This window comes from Mycteria americana, chromosome 8, assembly GCF_035582795.1.
Source record: "Mycteria americana isolate JAX WOST 10 ecotype Jacksonville Zoo and Gardens chromosome 8, USCA_MyAme_1.0, whole genome shotgun sequence".
Lineage (NCBI taxonomy): Eukaryota > Metazoa > Chordata > Aves > Ciconiiformes > Ciconiidae > Mycteria > Mycteria americana.
This window is the reverse complement of record NC_134372.1, coordinates 6,676,561-6,689,722: the sequence shown is the minus strand read 5'-3', so window position 1 is coordinate 6,689,722 and position 13,162 is coordinate 6,676,561. Positions and strand designations below refer to the sequence as shown.

At 36.5% G+C, this 13,162-nt stretch overlaps 1 protein-coding gene across 3 annotated transcripts in view; it reads right to left on the bottom strand.

Moving 5' to 3' along the window:
- Positions 1-807: 807 nt before the first annotated feature.
- The window catches only part of CNOT6 (CCR4-NOT transcription complex subunit 6), a 30,834-nt gene continuing 18,479 nt past the window's right edge, over positions 808-13,162 (bottom strand). For 2 of the 3 annotated variants that reach the window (XM_075509458.1, XM_075509459.1), the window contains exons 4-12: positions 9,597-9,682; positions 8,483-8,587; positions 8,328-8,396; positions 6,703-6,860; positions 6,044-6,198; positions 4,920-5,074; positions 3,732-3,962; positions 2,757-2,959; positions 808-2,071 (exon numbers count right to left, since the gene is read on the bottom strand). In XM_075509458.1, the coding sequence (XP_075365573.1) occupies positions 1,859-2,071; positions 2,757-2,959; positions 3,732-3,962; positions 4,920-5,074; positions 6,044-6,198; positions 6,703-6,860; positions 8,328-8,396; positions 8,483-8,587; positions 9,597-9,682 (1,375 nt within the window). In that variant the 3' untranslated portion in view covers positions 808-1,858. The remainder of the gene's footprint in view (positions 2,072-2,756; positions 2,960-3,731; positions 3,963-4,919; positions 5,075-6,043; positions 6,199-6,702; positions 6,861-8,327; positions 8,397-8,482; positions 8,588-9,596; positions 9,683-13,162) is intronic. The other variant, XM_075509460.1, reaches the window with a different exon arrangement.

Sequence of the window (13,162 nt, the reverse complement as noted above, 5' to 3'; positions counted from 1 at the left end):
ATTTCTCCTATTGAAATTTTAAAATGTACATTTTACATATCCGAACTGTTTGTAATTTTTACTTTCAGCTTCAAACAGAACGGTTCGAGCACACTTATGTGCTGACTACTTTTCAATAAAATTTTGCATCATTATCACCAATCCACTCTCTTATATATAAAAATTCACAATATTTAGAAAGTCTTCTCTTAATGCTCAGTGTCCTTTTGCTTCCCTGCCCGCAGCTGAAACAAAAGCTGTTTAAAGACCAAGCTCTCTATCGCTTTTTTTTTTTTTTTACATTGATTATTCAAGTTGTATTAGTTTACGGAGATGATAAATTCTCCCTTTTAGGATACAAATAGACAAGTTAAATTTGTAAGCTGTTAATATACTTGGCTTCATTACACAAATGGCACTGAGGGTACACTGTAACTTTAGTCTTGCTTGACACTTTAAAATAAGACTTGGTCACTTAAAAAAAAAAATGATCTGAAGAATTGTCTTTGGGACCTGTGTTGAAAATGCATTTATTTTACACTGCTTCATCAATAGAAAATATAGGGTTGGGTTTTTTTTCTTCTTCAAGGAATTATACTTTCTGAAACTGAGGAACACACTTAAACGAAAGAGAATTCACATGATAGTAATTCTTAGTGGGAAAAACGGCACTGTGCAATGACACTGAAAGAAGCAGTGCATGGGTATTAGAAGCTAGAAACTGTGTACCCATAACCTGAACATGTTCAAAGAGTGTGATATTCAATGCTTCACAAAGGAAAAAAAGATGCCACAGCTTATACAAAAGTATCTTCATAAAATTTTCACAAGTGTTAACATTATTTAAAAAAATAAAAGAGGATGCACAGGATCTCTCTGCATGCACAGGCAGTGCTAGTTGAGAACAAATTTAAGCAGGCACAGTGGAGATAGGACAAGTATTTAAAACAGAAATGAAGAAGCTGTACACAAGTATCCCTAAATTTTACTTCAAAAGTTAGAGATGAGAAAAATATCTGAGGGTATACACATCAGCAATAACTCAATCCATACAGGTCTACTTATATTCACTGCTTAGCTTATCTGTTCTGCGAGAACTCTATGCTTTTCTCTTTTTTTTTTTAAATCAGAAATAGACAGAATGTATTTCGTTATCTCTGTAAGGTATTATGATTTTATAAGTTTGGATTTTAAAAGCAACGTTCTCAATTGAACATAAAAAGTAGTACAAAAGGGCTAACAAAACCCTAACAGTGCAAATCATTAGCAGAGAAAACCTGTGACAACCTCTTTTACAAGCTGGCCTCTATAACACATGAAAACAGATAAAAATTTAGCCTTAGTTTACAATACAATCATTTTCCAAATCTGATTTTTCTTTTTTTAAAGTACAAAATCTCATAAATCAGGTTTTCTGTTGTTCATATACAATCAATAAAGGCTAAATTCAAATTCTATATTTTACAAACAAGTCTGAAAAAGGAGGGAGTGAAGTACGGAAGAATGTTCTGTGGCTGTTCCTACTGGCCTCAAAAAGTCGTGCTACAGATAACTGTGCAAAGAGAATATACTGTATAACAATTCCCTATTTCAAGGCATGAAAATGTCACGTTGGATAAAAGAAACAGGAAGGTTAATTGTAACGTATTAAAGAAAGGTGCAAATGCACCAATCGCTGTCAAACAGTATACAAAGTATATTGGGCTCAGAATTGTGTCTGTTGATAGCACCTGGCTTTTACTATGTCTTTAGCAAATAATTAGATTTAAGATTAAGATTATTAAGAAAAAAAATCCCTGTTGGCCATACCTCACTCCTCTATATTCAGATTTTACAATTGTACAAGTTAGATTGAGGTTGCCCTCTAAAATGTACTTGACTACCTCCTGCCAGGGAGATGGATTCCATTTACAGGAGGCAGGAAAGGCAGCAAAAGCTCCAGTTGTGCAAAAAGTGAGAAGTGGTCAGAAGGGATGAGTGGATGTGGACAACCACTTATATTGTTCTCTATTAACCAATGATGATCCAAAGGTCCAAGAATGCCAAGTATGTTTAGCTGAGGTTTAGAGTAGAAGATGTAGTCAATAATACCCTAAAACAAGAAAAGAAATAAAATTGATTATTAGTATGTGTTCTTGACTCAAGGTATTGTTCCAAACAGAAGGCAAGCCCAGTAGTACGAGTAACTGAAATGCTACCATTCCTTCTCCACAGCACACTGTCAACTTAGGAGGCTTCTGCTTCCTATATCCCATGGGTTGCTCAAAATAAATTAGGAAAACAGAAGAAAAAGTATCACTTCTGCTCTGCTTTTGTGGGTTATAATTTCCAACCTCCTACAAAGCTTCAGATCACATTCCTCTAATTTTGAAGACGAAAAGAACCATCTTTGCTTCCCCTGGGCAACGGAGCACTGAGTTTTCCAGTAGCAATATGAATTATTTCTTTGCAGTTGACAGCTTAAGTGCCCCTGTTGTACTATTTCATTTAGCTTGCAGTATTAAAACACAAAATCTTTCTATTTACAGGGAAGGTTAACAGCACCCCAACTCTTGCAAATCTATTAAAAGTTATGAACAAGAAAAAGGAAAATTTGGTTTCTAGGAGACTGAAGGGTTGGGCACTCTAGTTAGCTATGGTTTAAATATAAACTTGGTGAATTTACTGTTAGCTACCCAAACAGATTAGCTTCTTTGTCAAACAATTTCGTACAGCAAATCACATTAGTTAAAACTTCAAAATGGAAAACTTGTCCAAAATATCAGCCAAGTCCTTACCTTGAAGTCAAATGTGTAATTTGTGTAAGGCATTAGACCATTCTCATAGGCACTCTTCAACTTGAAACCATGTGTAATTCTCCCATTTGTTGTTCCATTTTTCCCATTACAGCTGAAGTTAGTAAGACTTTCGTTGTATCTCAGTTCCTTAAAATCTTTGTGGTTTGTTTCCACTCCACCAGTGCTCAAGTACTCAACAACACCTATTAGGAGAGACAGACACACAAGAAGGTATTAACAAGCATTCAGCAAATAAGTGTGTGTAGATTACTTCGAGTCAGACATGCAACCTTATGCATTACAAAAGCAAAACCTTAACACGCATACAATACAGTCAGCAGTAGGTCTTATAAAATATTTCAAGACAATGTATATGTACATCAAGAGCAAATGTCACCTAGAACAGAGAGACATGCTTTGATTAGAAAAAACTAGAAGGTTAATTAGGAACAGACTGACTGGGGGGGGGGGAGATGAAAAAAGTGGAAGCAGAATTCTATAGGTGCTAGGCAGGCAGCTTCCTCCTCTCCTCATCTCTATGCACAAGTCTTGGCTTTTCTCATTTTTCAGCTAAAATGTTGCAAAAAAGCCAGCTTGCATAACACTACTTCAGATAAAGTTAACTTTAAAGAGGCTGCAAAGCCAAATTGACAAGTTATTTTTGAAAGATATTTTCTTCCTTTCCATTCCTGTATTGCAAGATAACAATGAAAAAGCTTCTGAAAGACCAGACATAGTGTACTACTGCATAGGCAATAAGGTCGCTCACAAAAGAAACGGTTCTATCTTTTCTCTCTCCCTTCTATTTTCTTAGTACCTTTAGAGCTTATGATATCAAACAACGTATTCTCCAACTTGAAAACTCCTTTAAAAAAGTGAGACCTTAAAATTTAAATTGTTACACACTTGAAACAGTCTAAAAAAACTCCCACCAAAACACAAAAAAACAAAACAAAAAAGAAATAGAATCCTTACCAGAATCTGGCAGAGAATTGAGATCTGCACACAGTACAAGTGGAATGGTTCCAAGTTCTCCCGAAACACCAGGTTTGAGACTACGAGAAGCTTTATCAATAATGTTCTTTACCTCGGACAGGAACATCATAGTCTGAACCAGCTTCACATCAGAATAATCTGGGTCCCAATGCATATGTGCATTAGCTACAAGAACTAGCTGCTTTTCCATCCCAAGATGTGGCTTTCCAGCTAAAATTTAAAATCAATTATTTACCTTACATGGTCAGCAATAAAAAACACTATTACTGAATTTTAAACAAGATGTTTGAGGGGAGAAAAAAAATAAAATACCAGTATAACTTAAACTAAATGGTATTAACCCTCTTCAAGAGGGTTATACAACTCCTCTTACATTTACTAAGTGTTTTAGTTGATATAAAGCATTAGGAATAATTGTGTTTCACATTCAAGACCATTAACAGACAGACTATCCTGTTACAGGTAACGCTTAACATATTTAAGAATACTGTGAATTACCATAAATAACAGATAATCCTAATGACAGGCAAATAGTGTAGTTCTAAAAAATTAGAACCGTTTTCCTCAGGTTGTGATGGTAAACAGGCACTGCTCGTATCTTTCTTATTAGGCAACAAGCTCTGAATTTTAAGTTATCCACGTTGTAAGTTACCCCGCTTGCTAGAAGTGCTTCTTAAAAGCCTTGTTTGTTAGAATCTGAATTAATAAAATATCATTTGGATAAACATAACACAGGTTGAGTAGGTACCCACTGCGCTACTTATAAAGCCAATTTACATTTCCTAAATTAAGAACGACAGGGCAGAACAAGCAGGTTGTATAAGCGTGACAGTGAAGAAAATAACAAGCTCAAATGATGCAGATACACGACCCAGAAACAGGTGACTAACACCAACTGACTCTTCGATACCCGTACGCAAGCAAAAATCACTCAAACTCAAGTCTTTGTATTTTTTAAACAAAAAGGTATAAGCGGGGGTGGGGGCGCAATCTTCATTTAAGCAATACTACTTTTCCCCAAATCCTCTTTGGAAATAAATTTGAGCATACAATGGGCAAAGTTATACTCATCTGTAGAACCTAGTTCCTCTGGTTTACTATAACAAAAGTTGATTTTTTCATTTACAAAGCATAATCTATTAAAAAATTAAACCAAATAGGACTTACATGACATTTCTATCAATTCCTTTCGCAGCTCTAACAATACAGCAACTCCAATGTTATCTTTTGTCATAACTCTGTTCAGCATAGCTTCTGAACCTTCTGAGTTTGCCATAGCTAGTTGATTGAACTCAACAGTATGTTTTTGAACCAAAGTAAATCTGAAAGAGAAACATCATATATGTTTTTTTCAGCAGCCAGATACAAAAGTAAATGTTGTAGAAAACTCTCCTTTTAATTAAAGCTCAAACACGTTTATGATGTGAAAATCTCAGCCAACCACATAATTTCATAAAATCCTACAGTGAACTCAAAGGATAGCTTTCCTAGCAATTTTTAGATTATTTTATACTAACTTAGTTTCAATTAAAGAAGGGGGGGGGGGGGGGGAGGAGGGGGAGAGAAAGACTATAGAAAAGGAGTGCTTGTTTCTAATTCTGCACCAGTTTCTAGTTCCAAGATGCAGGTTTAATAGGGGGACTAAATAATTTTTCTGAGCCAAATGGTATCAAACCTGGCACCTATATTTACTTGTGGAAACAAAGGAATGGGAGCAGGAAGGGAATTACCACCCTCATATCCAAAGAGTTGTACAAGTACAACATGACACAATCAGTAAGTGCTGCAGCTCTTACATAATGGCTTTTTTTCAGAGGCGAGCAGTGATATTAAGTGCCTGGTCTTTTGCTTTGTCAGAAGGCTAACGTACCAAAAAGTCAGTGTCATCTGAGGTCTTATTTCAGCAGTTTTGGGGATTATCAATTCCTTTACTCAAAAAACCCAAGAAAATAAGACATTTGCTTCATTTTTCATTATTGTCCCCTAATAGTTGGGGGACACACACTCAACAATTGAAGTATAATTTAGTGAACTCCTAATCTGCATTGCTCTAACAGAATGAAATTTCAATGTCAACAAAACTTCAGGGTAAAATTTTCTATTGCTAGTTATGCACAGAATGGTTTCTCTCATACAGACCACTCTTTCTAACGATAGGAATGCCCTATAAGAAACACTGAACAACTACAGGAAGGGCGACTAACGCCAAACTGTTTTAGCTATAGACTGACCTGAGAAATGACGTGAAAGAGCAAGACACAATAGAAGGCTTTGCAAAACACATCACTTACTTTTCTGTTTTGAAAAATATTGCACAACCATCAACATGTTTTCTTTCCTGTTCTGACATTGTCCTAGCTCTAGATTTTGGACTGAAGAATCCATTGTAGCCACGTTCTTTCAATTCTACCAGGAAAAAACTGTAGTACTGTTCCGTTTCAACCTCCTATAAAGTTGCAAGACAGCACAGCATGAATGTACTATTATGAAAATACAGAAGACTGATATTATTTAGACTCTTCAGAAGTGTAAATCACTTTCAAATTAGATTTAAGAGAAAAAAATGTAAGAATTAAGTACATCAGAGAATGCAAATTTGAGAGCAATATCCCTATTTTAAGAAAATATAAATGAATTTCTGCAATCCCTAGAGTTATGATTATCTCAAGCCTTTTATTTGAAAATGTGTCAATTATAGCTCCACATACACACACAGGCACAAAGACACCCCCACGTACATTTCTTTGATCAGCAGCTGCTGGTTCACGTTCCAACTGCGTGGGCTGAAAAGCATTCTTTTGATGTCAAGCAACAAATAATGTTCTAAACACCACTTCTTTTTTGTTTTCAGAAGGTTTTGAAAACAGACCATTTACTGTAAATACATTTAATATAGAGAAACCAGCACATGGGAATAGAAAAGGAAAAGAAATAATAGTATATCTTTTACCTGAAGACTTATGATGTCAGCATTGCAGCTCAGGATTTCCTGCATAATGGCTTTTTTTCTGTATTCCCAGTTCAATGCCCAAGATGGACAATAGCCATACAGCTGCCGGGTAGCATATTTATCACAGAGTACGTTGTAACACATGACAGAAAACAAGGCTGCAGAACAATAATTTTACTTACACACTGATATATTTAACAACAACAAAAAAATCATGTATTTATAATTACGTTCTTCACTTTTGTCTTCTGCAAATTTGTCAATTCTTGCTTCACTTGCTTCAACCAAAACACAGCATGTGTTATCTATACTAAAAAAAATTGTTAGTCCTTCTAGGAAGATAAATTACAAGTTTGGACTTATGGCAGCTGTCTTCTAGCATTTAATTAGAAAACAAAAGCCAAACCCCCTCTTTATATGGTTAATGCAGTAAATAGAAGACAAATGCACTTTATGCTAAGTGGTGCTCTACTGTGAAAAGCCTAAAACAAGGTAAGCGTATTTGAACACTTACATTTGCTAGCTATATAAAGATTTGCAAACTCTTCAAATAGATTATTTAAAAATCTACCTTAATTATTACCACCATGAACTGTAACAGATCCATAGGCAGGGTAAGGATCCCTTTGCACAATGAAAAAGTACAGGCAAAATAAAATCCCAAATGTTTCCACCTCAAAAAGCTTACAATTCAGGTGTAAAGAAAAGAAACATCTGCTCTCTGTATTCATTTGGAACAGGAGTGATAATGAGACAGTTTGGGGCAACTTGACAGGTAATCCAGCAGCATGGATTTTTGGTTTTGTTTTGTTGGGTTTTTGGTTTGTTTTTAAAAAGCACTAAGGAATTTGCAGTACAATAATGAGACACTTGGAAGCTTATTGGGAGCTTCCTCTCAAACGTGAAGTACAATTCAGGAAAAAAACCCCAAGACAGTTTGAAGATTTAGCAAATTGAGGCAACAGTCTTGGGCTGATTGGGGGTCAAAGCCCAGCATTTTGAAAATAAATAGGTGACTGCAAAAGACAAACCACATTAACATCATGACCTTTGAAGCAACCGCCTTAATAAAATTAATAGGGGAAAGTAATGTACATCAGTCCTCAAAGAAAGGATGCTGCAATAACTGAGAAATACACTAAGATTTTTGGTGTGCAGGTAAATAGAAAAGGCTGTATTTTAGACAATTTCATGCAGAAAAAATCAGTAAACAATTAAACATGACCTGAATCCCAATAGCAAGAAATATGCTGATTCAAAGATGATACATCAGTTACTTAAAAGAAAAAAATTTCTACATTTTTGGGAAATTATGCTCATGTTCTTCCATCTTTTTATTTTCCAACAAATGTTCAATTAAGCCTGTTATAATTCAACTATTTAACTAATTGTGGACAACAGTTTCAATTCCTGTGAGGAGGACGTTAATTAAAAAGAAATTACTTTATAGTAAAAGATGGGTAAATCTGGAACAGGTGTTCCAATTGAGATAGAACTACTTCAGCTGGCTGGTCAGCACTGCACAGATGACTGGTTAATTTAAGCATCAAAAATTTTTAAACAGATAGTAAAGATCCACAGCTTTTATAATTGAGGGGAGGGGGGGGGAAGAAGTGTTATAGTACCTGTTGGTCTTGTACGGTCTGGTTCTTGCAACATAATCCAAGATCTTGGAGGTGGTTGTTCTGTTGAAACTGTGGGAACATTTTAGAGATACAACAAATGGTAATCCCATTTATTTTACACAGCAGAAATAAATATTTCAAGAACGATCACTTACTTCTTTTTGCAGTACCTGCCAAATTATCAAGCAAATAATTCAGTAGCCTTCGCGTCCCATCTGGTTCCTGATAAAGGTTCAGAATATCCTGTGTAAGTGGATTTCCTGCAAACACATTTACAGAAATATTGAATAAAATAAACAGAACCATCATGAACTTACATATCAGTGTTTAAAGCTGGCAACTCTGAGAAAAGATACTGCATCTACTATGAACTACTTTGAGGTTTCAAATCTCAGGTCTTCAGTCCCACAAAACACTAGCTGTGTGAATAGTTCTAGTGAAGTTAACCACATTCCCTCCTGCGTCTGTCTTCTGCTCGACCACCCCAAGGGCGGTTGTTGGATCTGACAGCAGTGAAGAACCGGCATGGTACAACACGCAAGCAGAGCTGATGAGGCCAAACACAAGCCACCTCTGCTCGCTTTGCTCGACGCGAGTGAAACATCCACCATCACTTTATTTGCCAGTCACACCCGAGTAGAGAGTCTACCACCTGCCAAACGCATAAGCGGATTGTGAAAGTTTTCATGGACAATGCACATTGCAATTATCCAGTTTTAAGGGGGAGAAAAACAGACTTTGGGGATTTAACAGTGTTTAGAGGTATTGCATCGCTCAGTGCTCCTGATTTTATGACACAAGTTCCCCCGAGGTCAGCAATTTTATAGCTAGAATCCATGCAGTTCAGAGAAAAAAAAAAAAAAAAAAAATCGGAAAAAGATTTAAATTGCTGCTTGCATAAACAGCACAGTACCCTACAGCAGTACAAGGCACGTTCCTTTTTTGGTTGGGGTTGAATACCTACAGTTAACTGGAGGCTATTTCTTAGTTAAAGCAGCACTGTATTCAACCCCTATGCAAGCAACTGAAAGCTTCCGCTCACTCTGCAGAAAGAGAAGCAAACCTCTTTGTGTGCCGAGTGCTTCGCCAAACTCATTCATTTTCTTTTTTTAAATAATCCCTAAATAACAATATTTATAAATGTGGAGTAAGTAGCTACACTTGGGATTGCTATTCAGTAACATTTTATGAACTAGCAGTCTACAGCCATTACATGTCAGAAGCGATACCATTAAAGAAAGCACAGATACCAAGAAAAAGTAGTAATACCTTTCAGACCCAAAGTCTGTAACTGGAACAGTTTTCCCAGCTCAAAAGGTAAAACTCGTAACAGGTTGTTATTTAAATGTAGTTCCCTGTAGACAGAGCGAGAATCATATAGGGCTGAAAACAGACCAACATTTGTCTTCAGCAGTATAGTACAAGAAGTTTAACTAAAAGAGAAACAATATACTAGCAAACCACAATACTGAAAAACTCAAAGACTAAACAGCAATAGTTAGGGAAATCCTGCTGTACTCAAACACACACACATAGACAAAACACATATTATGTTGGAAGTACGGAGGAAAGTAGCTGTTTGGCAAGTTCATCTTAAAAAGTCGGAAATTTTGTAAACATTAGCAATAATTAAATACTTTAATAACTACAAGTGATGAAGCAGTAACAGTGCTGACAAACCAGACCAAACGATTCGGCTATGATTAAAGGCCAAATAAAGGTAAATTATATCCCAAAAAACAAATAAGCAAAAAATCCAGGATCATGGCAGTACAATTAGAGCTAGGACATTACCATGTAATAGTCATTTACAACAGTAATTTTCTGTTGGTTTTTTTTTTCATAATTTCAGTGTTAAGACAAAAATACATGCTTTTTCACTTACAAAACCAACATGCAGACAGGAACAGAATTCATGTCCTGAATTCTGATATCCCAACAAACTGGGCAGAGAAAATGGACTTCTTAGGAGCTTTTCACTTTCTTAAACACTTTCCCATCTAAGCAGTGAAGACCTTCCTCACCATATTCAATATAAAGTTGCTACTTCAACGTGTTTACAACTTACGTGCCTAGGGACTTGAAAAGTATTTTGGGGGCAACAAAAAAGAAAGGGGGGTGGGGGGGAAGGAAAGGAAACCCGGATGCCAAGAGTTACCTTAGCTCTTTTAGATTTCTACAAGACAGCATCTGAAGCAAAGAGACACAATTCTTCTAGCCTTGCATTTCAAGAGTAAACTCTGCCTGGTTCTTCCCTAACAAGGACTTCCTGAGAAATTCTCTCCATTTCACTGCGTATTTAGAAACCTTGGTAAAAGTAAAGTGGATTGTTTAAGAGACACTCTGGGGAGTGGAAGAAGACACAGGAGGGGACTTCCTTTTTATTTCACTGGGTTACCTAGAAATGTCAAGTCATAGCACAAATGATTGCCAGACTATAACACACATAGCCAACTGGGGGCTTTGGGGTTTTTTTTCAATATAAAATCCCATAGACAAAAGCACGTATTTTAGAGAGAAACTCAGAAGCCCACTGTGTCATTCTAGGGTTTCTAAGTATGAATGAGGCACATAGCAGGTAGAAGGGGGGGGGGGGGGGGGGGGGGGTGTGGTGTTAAAAAAAAACCAAACACCCAAACCATCAACATCTCCACTAGTTCTCAGCACTTCTATAGACATTTGAGACGTAAATGGCTATTATTTTTAGGGATGATATTCTATATAACATTATAAAGCTACTAGTTTATTCTTTAGGAAGCTACTTTTTCCTCTAAGAATTTTTCAAAGCACTGCTGAAGTCTAAAAAAAGTTATGTATGAATTACAAAAAAAACATACTAAATTCTTCTAGAGAAAAAACACCGAGCTGGAAGAATGGCACAGTAGTAGGTATCATTACACTTTCTCTCTTGAATGAAAGAATTATTTTCTCTAATGATCCTTGCCTCCGCGGAACCCGCCCCCTCTACACAGCAAAGGGGATCACAGCAAATCCCACTAGTTCTTTCAAGCGTATGAAGAGAATCTGGTTTACAGCTGAGCTTTCCAAGATAACATCTTACAGTGTTTGTTTTTTCTCCTCTTTCTACAAAGATCAGAAATCTTACTGCTCTCTCTGACACCTCTTTCTTCAAGTACCTGCAGCAAAAAGGGAGATGCGAGGAGCCCTAGGCGAGCTTTGCTGTACAGACCAAACCCAGAGCTCCAGATGTGGGAGCTGGACGACCTGTTATCAGTTCTCAAGTGTGAGAGCACAAATGATTTCTGTGGCTTAGGATATTAGCAATGCCCAGTGTTGAATTACCATTAGTTTGAACCACTTCTCAAAAGCTATGGGAAGTGTCTGCAGTAAGAGCCAGCCTGAAACATAAAACTCCAGCACAGCTGAGACCTACAGAGTGCTATCACGTAGGATGCACTTACAGGTTTTTCTTCACTTTCATCCCAGTGAAAAGAAATCATGGATCAGCTGCAAGTGCTGAGGACAGAGAGCACGCAGTAGATTAATGCACTAGCTTTTCACATCTAGAGATCTGGATTCAAGTGTTATGTTTAGGTCACAAATAGAAAACTAGTGTGATCCTAGGCCTTAGCTACGCATTTCACATTCACAAGATTTAGCCTGACAAGATTTAGCCTTCTCTACTCAGAAGAGACTCAGGACTTGGAAGAGCTGAAGCTTCATAGAATCAGCCAGAATAAACTGAGGAAAGTGTTGGGAAGAAGGCATAATATCTTTTGACACTACTTAGGACTATACAGTGCTAAGCTAACTCCATGTCAGGATTATTAGGTTTACAACAGTATCTTAAAAGGAAAAAGACTGATGAAAATAAAAGGATGCTAACGAAGTACAAAGATGAATTTGAGAATATTCCAGTAAATCTAGGATTGCTAGCTCACAACACCTGAGGAGCGGATAAAGGAGGGAAGAAACCTGTTACTAATAACTGCTCTTAACTGAAATAGGAACACAAAGCTTTCTTTAGAACAGACTGCTTCACAGCTGAAAACAACTGCACAACACACTACGAAACAGAGCTGACAACTATGCTCTTAAAAAGCAACGTCACTTCTTCAGCCTCCAAGGTTGAGACTTTAACTGCTTTGGAATTTGAGCTTTTAGTACCGATTTAATCGGCTGGTTTAATCCTCCCCAACAGAGTGGACTTTTCTAAAGTAGAAGAAAATTCAATGCCTGATATTTCTATGTGCAAACTTGCTTTGCTTCCAGTTTCGTTAAAGCTGTGCTGGCAGTCCATTTCTCCATTGTCTTCTCCTTTACTTCTAATAACATTCTCGTTACTTTTAGACTCAGTGTTTTCTGGATTTGAGAAAGCTATCCATAAATGTCTTCAAAATTAAAAGCAATGAAGGCAATTACTGGTGACTGTCTAATAAACCTAAGATAAGGCTCTTCCTTTGGGTCAAGGGCAAAAGAATGTAGCCTGTAAATATTTACTCATATAGAAATCATTTATATATTTACATAACTGTTTTTACAAAGTGAAACGCTGCAGCCTTAATTATAATCTAAATAGGCATCACTATTCATGTTTCACTTCCAAAAGGAGGTATCATTCCATGCAAACTTTGCACATCTTCGCACTGTAAAATTGAGAAAAAATAAAAAAGGTGCGTTTAGAACATTTTTTTTTCCTCCTCCCCAGTTTGCACATGAATGCAGTTACATGATAGCAAAAGTGGGAAGGAGATGATATTAGACAAGTTGCAGCTGTTATAAACTAAACAGAATAAGAACTATTGTTAAGAATAATTACTAAAGATGCATAAAGAGGAAAAAAATGTAGTTAGCATGATTACGAATGTTTAATC